Genomic DNA, 16,822 nt, shown 5'->3' on the forward strand with positions numbered 1-16,822 from the left:
GCAACTAAGCATCTGCCAATGTTGTAGGAAAATAGGAAATTTGGATTTTAGGCCTGTATCACTGTTATAAGCTGTGCTGCTAAAGCTGCAAGCCTCAGCTTGTCCCCTGTATAGCCCTTGCCCAGAACCACAAGCGTGGTTACCTTATGCTTGCTTTGTACCCTTAGACATTGATAAATGCTATTCTTAGGTTTGCTGATTTCTGTACTAGACTGATGAACTATGGATAACAAATGAGACAGGTAGAACTTCAAAGCCAGCCATGCAACCGAAGGACTTTTCGTTCGGTACTTGCCAAGTGGAACATGAAGAAAGAAGTGAAACCTGTAGACCACTGGGACGGAAGGAACCTGAAGACATTGACAGTGATAGACAGTGATAAATTTTGCTTAGTTGCATAATGCCTGTTAGAACCCTATATAATGACTAGCTGTATGGCTGTATGATTGTCACTCTCTGAGGAGGTGATCCAACCCTGCTGTTCCTGCGAATCTTCTACAATAAATACTGCTCAGAGTAACCCACGAGAGTTCGAGTCTCTCTCCAGCGCCTTCCTAATAACCTTTTTCAGCCAACCATTCTAGCTACATGTCCAGACTCCAGTGCTCAACCCCACGACTGACCTGAACTTGACTCAGTTATTGTGTGACACAGCTAAGCACAGCTAGCACCCTGCAACTGGGTTTTTATATTAGTGTTTATCAGGGCTCTTGTTGTCACTCCTCGCATTTCTGTCACTGTACTGCTGTGTACACAGAAGGTTTATTTTTCTCCAGAAAGCTGCTAAGTCCTCTACACGCCTTCCTGGACACTGACTCCAGCCTGAACCTTCCCTCAGCTGCATTATGTGTGTAAGTAGCAGGAAGAACCGCCTGGCTGGGTGTTTGGAGTCAACAAACTCACCCAGGCACACTTTTAACCCAGTGCTGGCTGTTTGGACACAGGTGCCGTGCAATCCACATTCGGTAGCCAGAGCATCCAGACTATTTCCCTGCCGCTCGCCCCCCACCAGGGCTCACCCAGAGCCGCCGTGCACCAGCTCCTGTGGCAGCGGACACGGCCCAGGGCAGGGCCCGGGTCTCCTCCTCCCCGACCAGCTGCCACCAGCGCCCGCGGCCGGGCGGAGGGGCTGGGCCGGGTCCCGGTGGGGCGGTGTCCCGCCTCCTCCCGCCCTCCCCGGGGCGGTGGTGGGGCCCAGCCCAACCCCACAGGAGGCGGCCCGGCCGCCGGGAGTCACGGGCAGGGCGGGTGGGCCGCTGCCATGGAGCTGCCTGCCGTCAGCCTCAAGGTAGGGGCCGCGGGGCCGGGCCGCTCCGGCGGGGAGGGGCCTGTCCGGCTGCCCCGGGCCAGCCGCCCGCTCGCTCTCCGCGGGCTCGGAGGGCGCAGGCTGCCCGCGGCGGGGCTGAGGCGCGGCCCGGAGGAGCGGGAGTGCCGCGGGGGTGTGCGGGGGCAGCGCTGTCCCTCGGCGGAGCAGAAGCGAGGGGCGGCGGGGTCGCCTGGGAGCGGCGCTGGGCCCGGCTCGCTGTCCCCGGGCAGGCTGGCCGGCTTCGTGCCCGGCCCGCGGCCTGGCAGGAGATGTGGAGGCCTCCGAGGGTGAAAGACTGGTGTTTCTAAACCTTTTTCATCACATGGGCAAGCGTTGCAAAAGCTCTTGGTCATTAAGACCCGCAGGCAATGACTTCAGCGCTCTCTCCTACTTGCTGAAGTGGGTTGCGACGGTGGCTGGTTATTAACTTGTGTTCAGGGAGGTTTCCAGCTCAGCTGACCAGAGCTAATCCAGGATAAACACTGCACCAGACCCTGAGGAGGCGAAGTTTTTGCTCATCAGGCAGAGTATGATCCCACTGACTTTGGGGTTATCACCTGGTAGATGATTGAAATTGCATCTCTGTTGGGGGGGGGCATGGGGGGGCTTCAATTTGGGGCAATTTGAAAAGTTTGGTCAATGTCTGGTAACTAGAGAAATGGGAAATAAGGGACTTATATCACAGTTGCATTATGCTTTTTACTTTGGGAGGAGCACACTTTTTTTTTGCTTTGGATGTTGGTGTTTGATATTGAAACCTTCCCTGACAGACAGATGAAATTATTCTTTTTTCTTGATTTATTTTTTTTGTCACCATGACAACACAACTAAAATGTTGCCTGGTTTCAGACAACCATTCCCAAATCTCTTCTTAGATAAGAGTGAGTTTGTCCCAGGCAAACTGTTTTCAGCATTAAGAAATGGAGACATTCAAGACTCACCTGGACATGTTCCTGTGCAGCCTCACCTGGGCGTTCCTGCTGCAGCAGGGGGATTGGACTGGATGATCTTTTGAGGTCCCTTCCAATCCCAAACATACTGTGATACTGTGAAATTCCTTGTTAAGTCTGCTGGTATTGCTCTGGGGCTGGAAAGCTGGGGAATATAGGAATTATTAATTGTACCTGCATCTTTGTACTGTTCCTGAGTTAGAGCCTGCTTCCCTGAAGCATACCTGAAAGCTGGGGAAGATTCTTATTCAGAAAGGACTGGAAACAACACATACTACTGCTGTTTATTGGCACAATCTGCTCACAGTTTCTGTGAGATTAAAAAAGATGAGCCTGTGAGAGAAGCAGCTCCAAGAAAGCGGCATGACTGAGCTGTGTTTGTGCCAGAACACAGCAATGTTTTAGCCTCGAGGTCTCTTTGTAGCGAATGCTTCACACCTAGGATTATTGCAATAACTCTGCAGAGCGTTGAAATGCAAAGTTTGAGTTTGATCAAGACAGGACAAAATAAGTTCCCACCTTTCTTATTTTCTGCTCTCAGCACTAGTTCAAGTCTTAGGAGTTATTTTCTTCAAAGAAGAAATGTATGCCTTGCTTAGGTACAGGCTTAAGTCCTTGAACAGATGGAAAACCATTTAAATTCTTCTGCTGTCTCATCAGCAAACTGCCTGCAAACTATCTAATCTCACATAGTGACTGTAGCTTTAGAGAATATTTTTCATTAACACTACATTTTCTATGTTAAAACACACCAAGATCACCAGCTAATTCCACAGTGCCCTGAAGAACTGTCAGGTAAATTGGACTAATAGCCAGGAAGGGAATGCCTTTTTTAAATTTCAGCAGTCCCTCACACCATCAGCCCTAGTTTAACTGACTTTATGCTGATGACTAAGCATACTTCATAATTTACTAACTGCAATATTGATCTAGACAGCTTTAAAAAAAAGAAAGAAAGCAAGCCACCCTGCCTAATGATGTTAACTGGTGAGACTTCAGGGTATGTAACATGCAATTAAATACTACCTAATTAAGAATTTCCCTGATGTTGTGATAGTCTCTTGAGTAAATGCTATTTGCACGTCTCCATTCTTATCCAAGAACATCTTGTATTTTACTGATTAGCAGTTTTTGCCTGGTCTCTGTGGTACAATTTGGGAGAAGGGAAAGTAGGGGGTAGTGGTAAAGCATTTTGTAGTCTTTCATGAGCAATTAAAAAAAATAACATTAATAAAAATCTGTTTAAGAAGTGTTTGAAGTTACAACAACAGGGTGAATGCTCCACAAATGTGCTAGGGCACTGCAGTGAAGTGGGAGCTCTGTCCTATGATAATGTCTTTCTCAAGCAACTAGTTTTGTATTGTTAGAGCATGGATAGACATTTTAAGTCAGTGAATGTGGTAGCACACTGGTAGATCTTACTATTCCTTTTTTTAGTGTCATAATGCTCCTATCTGCATACAGCTTTCCTGTGTCCATCAAGTAATTCAGCCTTTTGCTGCTTACTCTTTTCCTAATTTTTTGCTTCAGAGGGGCTTTGGTGGTGTGTTGTGGGTTGTTTTTTTTGTACCGGGGTCAGTATAAATGCCAATTGGAGCCCATCTCACAGCTGGAAAAAAAAAAACCAGAAAAGTGCCTGTTTCCCATGGATCCTCTGATATGTTCAGGCATCAGCGTTTCTTTTATGAAGCTGCCAGCAGAGCTTGTCTTCCATATTCTTGTTTTCACAAATGTTTAAAGAGTGAATATGGGTGATCTCCCTTCGCTGAGATTGGCCAGCAGGCTCAAAAGCAAGTGAGTGCGTGGATATAGGTGCCAAGAAAGACTGAGGGTGGTGTATTCTTGTTTGCATTTGCTATCTTAAAAAACATATAGAGTATGTCTCCTTGGTTACAGAAATGTCAAGTGTTGGTGAAGAGAATCCTTGTGTCACTTGTTAGAGTAAGATGCTTTATTCCGGGATTTGTCCCCTTGAGTGCAAGGATCAGGATCGTTAAGGACATTTGCAAAGCACAGGATCTGTGACAGCATTATCTTACTGCTGCTTAGGGCACTGCCGGCGTTTGGGTGCTGGTGGCTTCACTGGGAATGAAGAGCTGTGTGCTCAGTTATGCAGGTTCTTAGAGGATACCTTTGTGTCTGTGGATCCTGCAGTGAGGTTGAACCACTGCGCTGAGCAGACTGGATGGACGTAAAAGGAGGATTTACTGAAGACTGGAGTGAAATTGCTGGTAGCTGCAGGCATGACTTTCCATGGGCTTCTTGGTGATGGGATGACAGATGGATCATGTCGAAACTGTGCTAGCATAGTGGGAATCAGATTGCACAGCTTTCTGTACAAACTCTTCTGGAGTTCCAAAATCAATAACCCATTTAGAAAAGAATAAGTGGGCCCTGAATCAACTGTTGACAGAGATGACAGTAATAATGAATGACTACAGTGTAGCACCACAGGAAATACTCAGCAACAGAAGCAGAGAAAAATGGGTTTGTGTTTTCACCATCCCAGTTGCTGTGTCAGCTTTCTGCACTGGTTCATGGGTCCAGGACACTCTTCCACCTGTCCCTTGGAAACAAGATGGTGTCATTTCATGTTGATCCTCCCACAGTTCTCCCAAGTTGCTGACCTGTCTTCCTCTCTCTTCTTTTTTTTCATAGGCCATCATTCTGGTACATTGGCTGCTCACAGTGTGGTGAGTGATTGGTAACTGGTCTGGCCTGGGTAAGATGAGGGTATTCCTTCTAAGTGGGAATGGGATATTCTCAGGGAATCAACATTCCCTGTTTGTGCCTGTCTGTGTGCAAGAAGATCCTAAATCTACGAGTGAGGTGTTTGGGTGAGAACAGGGATGAATGCAAACAAACTGTTGCAGGCTTATGGTGAATATGGGCTGTTGTTTGTTTTGTTTTGCTTTTGTCTTGTTTGGCAGGGGATGCATGAATCACATGTTTCCAGCCTCCTATGCCTGGGGAAACTTCAGTGTCCTTGCAGTGGGGATCTGGGCTATTGTGCAGCGAGATTCTCTTGATGCCATCATGATGGTGAGTGTGAGCGTATTTGACTCCATGAGGCTGCTCAGGGAGAGGGTGGAGGGCAGACACAGCTTTTTTGGGTCAGTGATGAGTTTTGGCTGTTCCCAATATAGCAGTGAACAAGACAAACCCCCTGTTTGGGTTGTTTTGGTTTTTTAAGAGAGCATATAAATCTAGAAGTACTGCAAACCGTGGTGACAAGTATTCACTGTGAGTTATTTTGTTTCTCAGAGTTGAGGCATACTTGATTCTTACCTTTTTTTTTACCTACTGTTGTGACTTATAATGCTAGGGGAGGACTCAAAGCGTTTACTATGCTTTGAGTTGGAGGGGCTGTACAAAACCCTTCTTTGAACATTAAAGAGATATCATGAGAAGGTTTCTGACAGATGTGAAGATAATGCACAAAATACAAGATAATTCATTTAGGAATCTCTGTCTACCTGAGGCAGTGTCAAGCATTAGCAGTGTGTGATACTGGGGTGAAGGCATCACTGTGAACACAGATATTGCAGGAAATAGAAGTTGTGGTTGACTATTGCTCCTTGTAGTTAATGCCCTATTCAGTTCATGTCCCATTTTCTTTGTTTCCAGTTCCTGACTGGCCTGCTGCTCACCGTCCTCACAGACATCATTCACGTCTCTGTCTTCTACCCTCCAAACAACTATCTCACCGATGCAAGGCGTTTCAGTATAGGCATGGCCATCTTCAGCCTTCTTCTCAAACCTGTGTCCTGCTATTTGGTGTATCAGATGTATCGGGAGCGCGGAGGAGAGTACACCTTTAACATAGGTAGGATGCTTCCTCTGCTTGCACATCAGTGAGCCACCTCCTCTGGTGTTAGGGAGACCCTCCAGCCCGAGCTCTGTGAAGCTGAATGCTGCCCCCCTTTCCAAGGAGAGCGGTGCTTGTGCTCTCTTGTGCATGTTTGTTCTCCAATCTTGTGGCTCTGGTATGTCATAAACCTTAAATTTACGTTCTTCCTCTCTTCCCTTACAGACGTGGAGTCCTCGTCTGACAGCTATTTTGCTTACAAGGGTACTGATACCACTGCTGCCTCATTCAATAGAACTGAGGGACTTTTCCTCTCTTCCTTCTCCTGCTTGTGTGTTGGAAGCCTTTGGGTGTTCTCTCTTTGCCAACCCTTTCTTTTCCTTCTGGGGGAGAAGTAGAGGCAGCATCCCCTCTTGCTAGATTATGCATGAGGGGGAAAGAAGGTGGATTTCTATTTCTAACTCCGTGCTTTCTCTCGGCCTCACGCGTCCTATAAAGAGCTTTCCATGCGCATTGTCTGTCTCTTTTTTCCCTTCTCATCCCCTGGAGAGTAACATGATTTTGTACCATTCTTGTACCACAAACAGCTTGTTCATAGTGAAATTTGGAACACTGCTGGATTCAAATTTAGTGCCATTGTGTGGCACACTTGAGGCGTAGCTGTGTTGTTGGGAAGAATGGCTCATGGATGAATCATGCTCTTACATCCATACTGTCAGCTAGCCATGGTTCCTGCTGCTTCTGGTTTTGTCTGCTCATTTTTCCATTAGATTTCATAAACTTGATCTTGCTGAAATGTGCTATTATAGGAGCTTGTTACACTGGGGTGCAGTATTGTGGGTCTTGCTTTCCACAAAGCCATGTGGATACTAAGAGAGCAGTTCTCAAGGAATGAAGAGGTATGTTCAAGTGCATCTTGGTTATTTTGCCTTTGGAAGGATGAATTTTCTTACCTCCTGTGAGGATGAGAGAACACAGGTGCTGGGAGCTGTTAGAGCAGCTGATGTGGTGTGCCCCTGAGCTGTTGGTTCCTTCTAATGGGTTTCGTTCTTGTGTTTTGTTTTGTTCCCAAGCTTGTTCTCTTCCCTCTCCATTCAGGTGTCACCCGTGCAGGACAGGATCGCAGCGCCTATGAGCCAATTGATCAGCAGGATGCCCCTCCACAGTGGCCTGATCCAAACAAGACAGCCCAGCAGCCGTACTGAAGCACGCTCTGCAAGAGAACGGACGCTTCCCTCACCGAGTCTAGCCTTCCGCTCTTCCCATATCTGTTCTGATGGAGGAAGACGGGAGAAGATCTGATTTTTCATTTCTTTTGCCAGCCTGAAGGGTAGGCAGATGGGTTTGTGCAGTAGGTCCAGAAGATCTTGGAGATAGCATGATAAGCACCGTGACTCTGTAATCGCAGTACTCTCCTTTCCTCCATCCCCCTAAATCCCTCCTCTGTACGGGTGAGTGGATGCACCTTCTGCAGTCTTCCAGCTCTTGTATTGTGCATCCTCTCTATTGTAAGTACAAGAACCACTCAAAATATTCCTGGACAAGCTGTCTTGAACAGGCTTATGGACTGCCCACAAACAATACAGTTTAGCCTGCTTTTATGCAGATGCATTTCCAGGAAACATCTGGGAGTTCCTGAGGGCTGTTTTTGATGGTGTTATTTAACCAAGATTCATGACTGTAACTCCCTATGTTAGCTCTGGTGGTTTGCACAAAGCTGGGATTGGTATAAAATGCTGTTACTGGGCCAGGGAGCTGCTTGTCCTCCCAGTATCTAGTCTTGGGTTTTATTTGCTGATGCTTTTATGCAAGTTGAATGTCCTTCAGGATCCTTAAAATGGCTGTTGAATGTATGTGCCTTGAAATGTCCTTTTGCCTTCAGCTGCCTATCTTAACAGAACTTGAAATGTTACACTTTTCTAAGAAAACTATAAAGCGAACACAGTTTTTCTGTGTTAGAAAAAGTTACACTGGTCACCTATGTCTCATTTGATAGTGTCAGTATTCCTGAGGGTTTGGGACTGTAGCCAGGCAGCCTGGGAGAGTCATTATGGCAGAAAGTCTACTGGGCTTCAATCGCTTTTAGTCTAAGCTTTACTCAGATAAGAGGAGGGTACCGCTTGTAAATGTGTGAATGGGAAAGTGGGCTAGTAAAAGGTTGATTGGGGAAAGGACAATATGGGTTTATTTACACTGCAATGGTGAGCTCTGTGGGATGCGACAAACTAATCTTTTGCATTTCCCTTTACAAGACCTGTTGTTGCATTGATTCTTCAATGACCAAGAGCCCTGTTTACATTGCTCTAACCTCTAGAACCATGCCATTTTGATTTTTAAAACCAAGCACTTTTCTCCCAAGTTCGATCACTTTAAACATAAGCAGATGCTTCCTCCACTATGCTGCACAAGCACTACACTGACCTGCTGCTGTACTTGGACCATCATTGATGTTGAGACGAAGCACATGGTAAATGCCATGGAAGTGCACAATAGTCTGGTTTACCCTCCCAAGATGAGTGTTGTGCATTTATTTTGCAGGCTGCCCTGCAATAGGGAATAGGAAGAATAGGTAGGATGGAAATTTCTGGGGCTTGTGGAGTGGCAGAGCAGAACTTTATAGTTAATGTGTTGGTTTGTTTTTCAGCCCTTCAGAACTGTACCATGACAGCATGGATCCCTGAACAGCACATTTAAACACCTGGTTTTTTTCTTCCCTAGACTTGTGAAGCATAGCCTGAAAGCAACTGTTTTAAATGCAATGCTTGTTGGGTATTTGCACAAACAAAGACTTACATCTAGTGAGGCCTTTCCAGTCATTTTCTCTTGCAAAAGACACCACAAAATCTATTAATAGCCATCTAGCTAACCAGCTGTGTGCTTTTCTGTGGAGAATTCAGCCCATCTGGGAGCTCAGGGGAGCAGAACATGGTAGGAGTTACGCTAGTCCTACTGTGCCTCAAGGACACCTCATTTGGAGCAGTAAATCAGAATAAAACCAACTAAAGGCCCCTCCCCTGGCTTCTGAGGAAGATGGTGTTTGTTTCAGCAGTACCAACACATTCTTGGATCAATACCTGGTTTAGCAGGGGGTTCACTGTGCCTGTTGTGCTGGAGCCCAGCAGCTTGGCTCCACCATGGGGTTCTGTGTTGCCTCTCAGCAGGGTCTCCTCAGCCAGACGTGCAGCAGGTGCAATGCTCTCCTCAGGTTTCTTTACTTTTTTTCTTTTAATCCTCGGGTGCTGATGTGATGGGTTTTTTTGCTGCCGAGCTGGTAGCTCTCTAGGATTAACCACAACCGTCCAGTGCAGGATCCTCCCTCAGGCGGTGGGGGGGGTGGGGGGCCGGCCGTGCCCGGGCCTCGAACCGCCGTACCGCCGCAGCCCGGCCTCGAACTCCGGAGCAGCCGGATTGTGGTGGGCTCGGGACGCCTGGCACAGGACGGGTATGAGGAGAAGGTCCCCGCTCTCCTGAGGCGCTGGCCGGGTCGGGTGAGCGGAGCCACCCCGGGCTGGACCCCGCCTCGTCTGGGTCGCCCTCAGACCGCGGCTTTAATTAGCCATGGGGCAGAGCGGCTTTCCTGCGGCCATCTGCAACCCCGATGACAGGCGGCGTTGCTAATCGCGGGGGATAAGCTGCTTATGGCGACCCAGCTGCAGCTGAGGTTTGGGCATTAGGGTTTGCCCCTGCGCTCGGAGGCACAAAGAGGTATCTGTCCTGTTCCTGAGGTTCTGGCGAGGCCCAGCGGCGTGTCCAGCGGCGGCTGACGGAGTAAGTGCCCATGAGGAGAGGGGTGTTGTGTGCCATCAGGGGTACCGAGCCCTGGGGTGTGCGCCCTGGCTGTGCTAGCTGCCCAAAATGGCGTCCCCGGGCTGGGGCCATGGGTGATGCCCTCCCGCTGCCACCACCGCTCCCAGCACAGCGGCTGGTTCTCAGCTGGTGGCACACGAAGCTGTTCCTCAGCTTGCAAAGCAGCGACTGTCCTCTCTGTGGTTCAGAGCTCTTGTGTGTGCCTGTTGATCCCGAAGTGGCAACGAGAGGCTCATGCGATGGTTGGGTCTGTGGGACTGAGCAGTAGGGGAAAAGCCTTTTTTTTCTAAGGCGGGTGAAGCCGGATCTTGGACCAACCACTGGTCCCACCTTGCAAGGTGAAATGGATCAGCCCTGGTCTGCAGGGATGGGAAAATTCACCTTGTCTGTGTGGTACTTTTCATGTTTGCTATGGGTCTGTCATTGTCATCATAATGCTAAAATGGCATTCACTTGAAAGAGCTTGATTTACTTTTTCTGAGCTGTGCTATTTCCTTCTTTTTGCTTATAACAGAAATGCATAGATCAGCTTAATTTTTGTTTGCTTGACTGGATTTGTTTCAGGTTTTAATGCATTAGTGTGTTGCTGTAAAGTGTATATAGCAAGCATGCGTAAAATGTTTTAGCTGGAAACATCAAAGCTAATATGAAATCCATTGGTCATGGATTTTGCAGTTTGCAAAATCTGTGGCTTGCCTGGAATATCTCTTTTGGCCTTAGAAGGAGTTTTTAAAAAGCACTTCACAAAATCTTGTTGCCTTTTGAGTAAGATTAACTACTCCTCAGAAGTGGTTACATTGAAGTCCTGAGTGGCAGCGGTTTCAGGCAGGCAGACAAATATGATTTTAAAAGCCACTGTCTCTTCCTGATCTCAATGAGACCGAAATTAGGAATGAGTGAGGTGAAGAACACCACATGAATTTATCATGGCAATGTGTTGAGAACCTGGTACCTGGCACAAAGAACTGAAATGGAGAACTGAAAACTATGAGTTATCACAGTAATAGATTATGTCCAGGTTCTTAAGCATAAAAGTAGTCCAGTGCCAGGTTCCAGCTGTTCATGGAGCAAAACAGCAGTGACAAACATGATGGTTTCGTGTCCTTTCACAATTCAAATCCTTTATAACACCGTTTTGTGATACATTACTAGTCATCTGGATATTCCAGGGATGCAAGGAACGCTTCTATGGAACACCAGTCCGCTGCACTTTGTGGTTATTCTTCATGCAGTGGTAGGCACCATAAAGAAGGCTGCCATGCTTTGTCTGTTCACTCTGTAGTTGCCAATTTCTGCTTGTCTGCAAAACAAAAAAAATGGGATCTTTCTGTTCCTGGTACGCTTGGTGATGTATGAAAGGCAGTGACGGCAGTTCCCAAGGATAATTGCAACACTGCACGACTATCTCCGGTTGCTTTAGTGATTTACTCCCCAGTTTGTGGTGATTACTGGAGGAGTTTGCCTGAAGGACAGGTGGTCTGTTCGCAAACAGGGGTGACCGAGGCTCAGATGTTTTCTTAGAAGAGAATGAGATAAACAGTTTGGAAACAGTGCAATTTGACAGGCAGCTTTCTGGTGTTCAAATACATTTGAAAAAGACAGCGGGCATTGATTTCATAGGCTGTGAAGTCTCTCTTTTCAGGTTGACTAGGGTTTTTTTTAAGATGGTATAGGCGTGTGTGTCTTTTCACAATTCCATTTTCATTTTTTAAAAAAGGGGTGGAAAAGAATGGTGGTGAGAATGACAGAGTGATTGACAACTTGCTTTTAAAGTTTGAAGGAATGAAAGCACAGTCCTGTCAAATTGCACTTACCACTTATCAGCAACTTACAAATTTGTGCTCAGCATGAGACTTATATGTATAACCATCTGACTTGGTGGCTAGACTGCAAATTAGGTCTTCTATCTATGCTGTAATTCTTCTAGGTTAGAAGACAATGTAGATTCTCTGTATGTGTAAACATGGTTTCATCCTTTAGTATGGACAAGAATAAATTTGCCTTCATAGCCTAGAGCCTTTGCACGGCTGTAGCATGATACGTGAACAAATTTTCAGTTGTTAAGCAATGAAACAGTACCTTAAGTCAAGACGCTGCTTTTCCTGTCAGCCCTGGAGAAAATACAAGTGTGGAGGAGATCTGAGCTCAATTTCCAATCAATGAAGAGGGGTACGCATTGTACTCAGCTGGAACAATGTTGTTCTGACTTCTGTAAAAACATTTGCTTTTAAACCTGTTCTTGTTTGGTGTCACGTAGATCTAGTTAATTGTAAAGCATTCTCCAAAGCCAGGTACAGACTACCCCATCCTGGCAGGAGGAGAATTCATCTTGCTAGCAACAAGTTCTTTTTGAGGCTGCAGGTGTACGCACAATGCTGGAAGTCTTTGTTTTCTGTTGAGAACTGAGTCTGTCCCCTTCAATCATTTCTGCTCTGCCAGACTTGTTTGTCTGCTGAGAAACAGGAAGGGAGTAGTGTCTGTAATACTTTCAGGACTGAAGCTGGTAGATTGGAGACAAGAAATTTGTAAGCAAAATAACCCAAAGCCTTTGGTAAACTAGGGAAGGTGTGATGAGAAATATGCTTGCTCCTTTGTTTATATTTCTTCTTATTTTTCTTCAGAGCAAAGAAACATTCAGAAGAATGAGAATGTTGATCTGTATTTGGGCACTAGAAGTCAAGTAGACGTTTCTCATCACTGCATTGAGGCTGCAGCACTTGGTGTAATTCCCAGACAGAGAGCAGAATGAGGCCGGCTGTGTGCTGCATCTCCGTCAGCCGGGAAGAGAGATCCCAGTCTGAGACAGACTAATCTCTCCTGCCCTTCTCAGCCATCCCAGATACCACCAGTCAATTCTCCAGTTCCTGCTTGCAGCAGAATAATCTCTGCTCATGGCTGCAGCACAGCTCTAAGTCTGTGGCTCATGGGATTCCCCATTTTGTTTTGTCAGTGCTCCCTGCTGTGAATCTCCCTCAGAGACACCCACGCCTTGAGTTAAGAAGGGAGAAGGAATGAGAGTATTGACGTTCTTCAACAACACTGTCAGAAAGCTGGGAGCTGCTCCATACGCACTGCTTGCCATCGCTGTTTAGAAAGAAGGAACAAGAAGAGTGACTATCCAGTGGAAAACCAACAGCGTTGGCCTCCTGCTGCTTCTTGTATGGATCCTGCAAACCCTTCACTAGTCACTGCGTGTTTGTCATCTTGTACTGTAGATTCCTCTCTTAGGCATGAATTAGTGGTGTGCCCTTCTTCAAGGAGTTCAACTGAAAGTGTGAATACTTGTAGGTCAGCCCTGCCCTTTGGGGATCTTGATCCATCTAGTTTGGAGTCCCTCCAGTCTCTTTTGCAATCCTCACAGATTTCTGCTAGATTGTACTGTTCAATCCAGAGGCTTAAGCAAGAAACTGCTTTGATGGGGATATGGGGCTCTCTCCCTCTGGAGCCCAAGTCTTCTCCAGTCAGTGGCAGTTTGTGCTTTGCTCCTGATGGTTCAGCTCCCAGTGTCCTGACCGCAGGAGAACAGCTAGCTGGAGTGAAGACCAGTGCTGCTCAGGCGAGACTGAAATGGGGTGCACCATTCGCTAAAGACTGGAGCCTTAATGCAGTGACAAGAGACTTGTCTGTCTGTCACAAATACGGATACATTGACTCTAACACATGGAGACCCAAAATTTCAGGTGCCACCCAGCCAGAAACCCTCTCTTCTGGGGTGGGCTCTAACAGGCTAGTGGATGCAGAAGAAGATTCCTCCTACAATTGCTCCCCTAATGTCAGATACCAAACCCAGGCAAAGCCAGCTCTGGAAACTGGTGGTCTTTATGTTCAGACAAAAAGTCATTCCCCTGAAAAGGTTCTTAAAGGAGAAGAGACATCTGATGGGACATCTCTGTGTGCTGTATCTTGGAAGAAAGACCTTCCAGCCAGTCTGTATCCAGAGAGTCTGCAGGTGTCAGTAGAGACAGATTTTGGAGGGGCTCAGATGAACGTTGGTGTAGCCATGTATGGGACTCCAAGGGACGTGTGTGTGAGAGTCACTTCTGGAGATAATGAGTTTAGACCGGTCCGGCAGCTTAGTATTAAATCTGTAGAAGTCAACAATTCTGAACATCATGTGAAGTCGAGCAAAGAGTCAGGAGAAGTGTGTGTCTCTAGATCACGAGCATCCAGAATGGCTGTGGTGAGCAGCAGCCAGTCCAGTCTTCATGTTGAAGATGACTTTGTTGAATATTCTGACGCAGAATGTATGAATGTGAGCAGAGAAAGAAGGAGAAACAAAAACTCCCACCAAAGCAGCTGGAGGAATTGCGAAGCTCATGCCAATCTTGACCGGTCTGAAGAAACTTCTGTGGAGAAGAGTGCCAAAGAACCACGGTGCTGTGAAGAAGGGAGCCAGGCACAGGAAACTGTGTCTAGAGAGGTGAGGCTGTGCTCGCTGTGTAGCATCCCCAGATATTACTTGTATTTGTTTCCACTTCATGCAAGAGGTGCAGAGTTGAAGTACAAAAGTGATGGGGCTGCTTGTCCTGTGTTTTTTTCTGACACTGAATGGCCAGAATCTCCTCTCTTGTGGTCCTGCTCCATCCCACCATACGTATTTTTCTATCTCGCATGTTTCTTCCTAAAGACCAGCTTCTTAACTGAGTTGTTCTTGGGAATGTAAGCACCTCTTTGTATTTCATGTATTTACATGCAGAGGGAAAGCATTGAACTATTTTTTTTACTCTTTGAATAGTTTCAGGACCCTGAAATTTCAGTTTTGTTGTGCATGTCTGAAATATTTAAGAGTATTCGCAGAGCAATGGTAGGGACAGTGTCAAAGGCATCTGACCTAATACACTACCATGACACAGCACCATTCTGATCTCTATCCAAAATGACCTGCTGTGCTGGGCACAGCCAAATTCTTCAACAGAGTAGTGTGAATAACCACGAGTTACTGTCTTTTGTCTGTTTGCAGGTCTCTGAGAACAATTTCTGGTCACTGAATGTGAATGACCAAAGGTAAAAAGACTCTATGTGTGAGTGTGCTGGTAGTTAACAGGCAAGGAAAACTGCTGGAAAGTGGCTAAGGAGCCACGTTCCTGGGAACATTTGGTTTTAGGACTTAAACTACATTGTTCTACCATGTTTGGCTCAGGGGCTGCATCCATTTCTTTCCAAAGGGTTGCCATCTCAAATGGAGTGTACTCTAAAAAATAATTGCTGCATTTTTAAAATTCTACCTTCTAAATTCAACCTTGGTTGTTGGTAGCAATGAAAAAGCATTGGTATCATATGTACTACTTTTCAGCACAGTAAATTCCGGCATGCTTACTGTGTAGTTAGCAAAGATCAAAAACTGGGCTTATCTGTGAGATGGGATGCAGACTTGTGACCTGTGGATAAGATACTTGTGAGATTGCTTCCAATTTCACAACAGTGATACCTTAATTCGGTAGGATTTTCACTCTTTAGGGAGAATAATTTGAAATACCTCTTTTCAGTTTGATGGCTGAACCCTGATTGTCACCTCCTGGCTGTGTTTAATTTTCTGTTCTATTAACTGGAGCTCACTTTTGTTTTTATCTCTTGAAGTTTCCAGCACTCGTGTGGCAGACAAATGCTAACTAGGTGTTTCCAAGCGTGGCGTGGACACATCCTCTGGAGAAGGGCTGCAGCCAGGCAGCTTTACAGACAGCAGCTGCTTCGGAAGGGCCTTGGTGCTTTGCAGCGGGCTGTGCACCAGAGGAGGATGCAGCTGGAGGTGGCCCAGCAGAGATGTGCCTTGGCTCTGCTTGCTGTCAGCTTCCGTAGGGTGAGGATGGGCTAGGAACGATAGAGGTGATGCCATGAGTTTTCTGTTGTGCAGTTGGAGAAAACAGAAATCTTATTTGGCTAGGGAGGAGGAAGGGGTACCCTGCGTGACATTCAGTGATGTGGACCCTGATATTCTGCCTGCAGCTTGTTCTAATCATGTGCTGCTGTCTCCTTCAGTGGAAGGAAGCTGTGGCAAAACGGAGCAAGAAGCAAGATCCGCAGCCTGAGTCATATTCTTATACCCAAAGTTCATCGGTGGGGTTTTCTGGAGTAGGAAGATTAGCAACTATGACAACCTCAGCTCAGCACCAGCTTACAGGAGGATACTCAAAGGAAGCTGAGCAGGCTTGTAGGTAAGCTTTCTTTCTGTTATCCTGGACAAATGGAGGTTTATAAAGGGAGAAATTTTTCTCAAATTGTGGGAAACTTGTTTCCAAATCCTTGGATGTATTGCTGCAGATGAGAACTGCAAGAATTAGTAACTTAGTTTTAAGAGCTAAAAAACCCTATTTTAGAGTGCACTAGTGTTTTCAGTCTGATTTGAGTGTCTGACAGAAAATAATCCTGTATTATTTATTGAGTTCAGCCATCACCTGCCTATGTGTTACAGGTGTAAATGAGACTGGAGCAAGGCAATGCTACAGGCTCTAGCAGGACAGTAGAGGTGTCAAAAGAAACACCTTTTGTTGTGCCTTCTAATTCTGAAGGCAGAAGAATAAGTCCAGACAACAAGAGAAAGCTACCTAAGGAGAAGGAAGGCTCTGGAGTCTGTTCTCTGAATGTCTCTTTGGACAGATGGATGTTAACGCTTGCTTGTGACTCTTTCAGGGTGGAGCAAGCACTGTGGACACAGCTTCATCGTAAGGAGAGAGGAGATGAGTTGTGCTACAGAGTTCAAGCAATCAGAGATATGAGACGACTGGCTGGTAAGCACACATTCTGTAGCCTTGGAACAGCTTGAAGATAATCACTGTTTCACCATGTTTCTTGGTTTGTGTCTAGTTGTTGCTTTGACTGGACTTTCAGAACTTGATCCTGCAAGTAGCTGGGCCAGTGTCTGTGATGGTGGAGGGTGACCCGCTCACCATGTCATAACACCTTCTGCCTTGTCCCTTGTATTAATTCCAGTGCAGCAGATCCTGTTGCTCCAGC

The 16,822-nt window shown here is 46.4% G+C and overlaps 1 protein-coding gene across 2 annotated transcripts; it reads left to right on the forward strand.

The window, feature by feature from the left end:
* Positions 1–1,217: 1,217 nt before the first annotated feature.
* On the forward strand, positions 1,218–7,269 carry AGTRAP (angiotensin II receptor associated protein; the record flags this gene model as incomplete). Of its 2 annotated transcripts, XM_080358981.1 has the most annotated exons (6): positions 1,218–1,288; positions 4,915–4,949; positions 5,187–5,298; positions 5,884–6,082; positions 6,290–6,328; positions 7,163–7,269. In XM_080358981.1, exons 1-6 carry the CDS (start codon positions 1,262–1,264, stop codon positions 7,267–7,269), a joined length of 519 nt encoding a protein of 172 aa, XP_080215107.1. In that variant the 5' UTR covers positions 1,218–1,261. The 2 variants fall into 2 exon arrangements, with proteins under 2 accessions (XP_080215107.1, XP_080215106.1); XM_080358980.1 differs by lacking the exon at positions 6,290–6,328.
* Between the last annotated feature and the right edge of the window lie 9,553 nt (positions 7,270–16,822).

Source organism: Nesoenas mayeri, assembly GCF_963082525.1.
Source record: "Nesoenas mayeri genome assembly, chromosome: 24".
NCBI lineage: Eukaryota > Metazoa > Chordata > Aves > Columbiformes > Columbidae > Nesoenas > Nesoenas mayeri.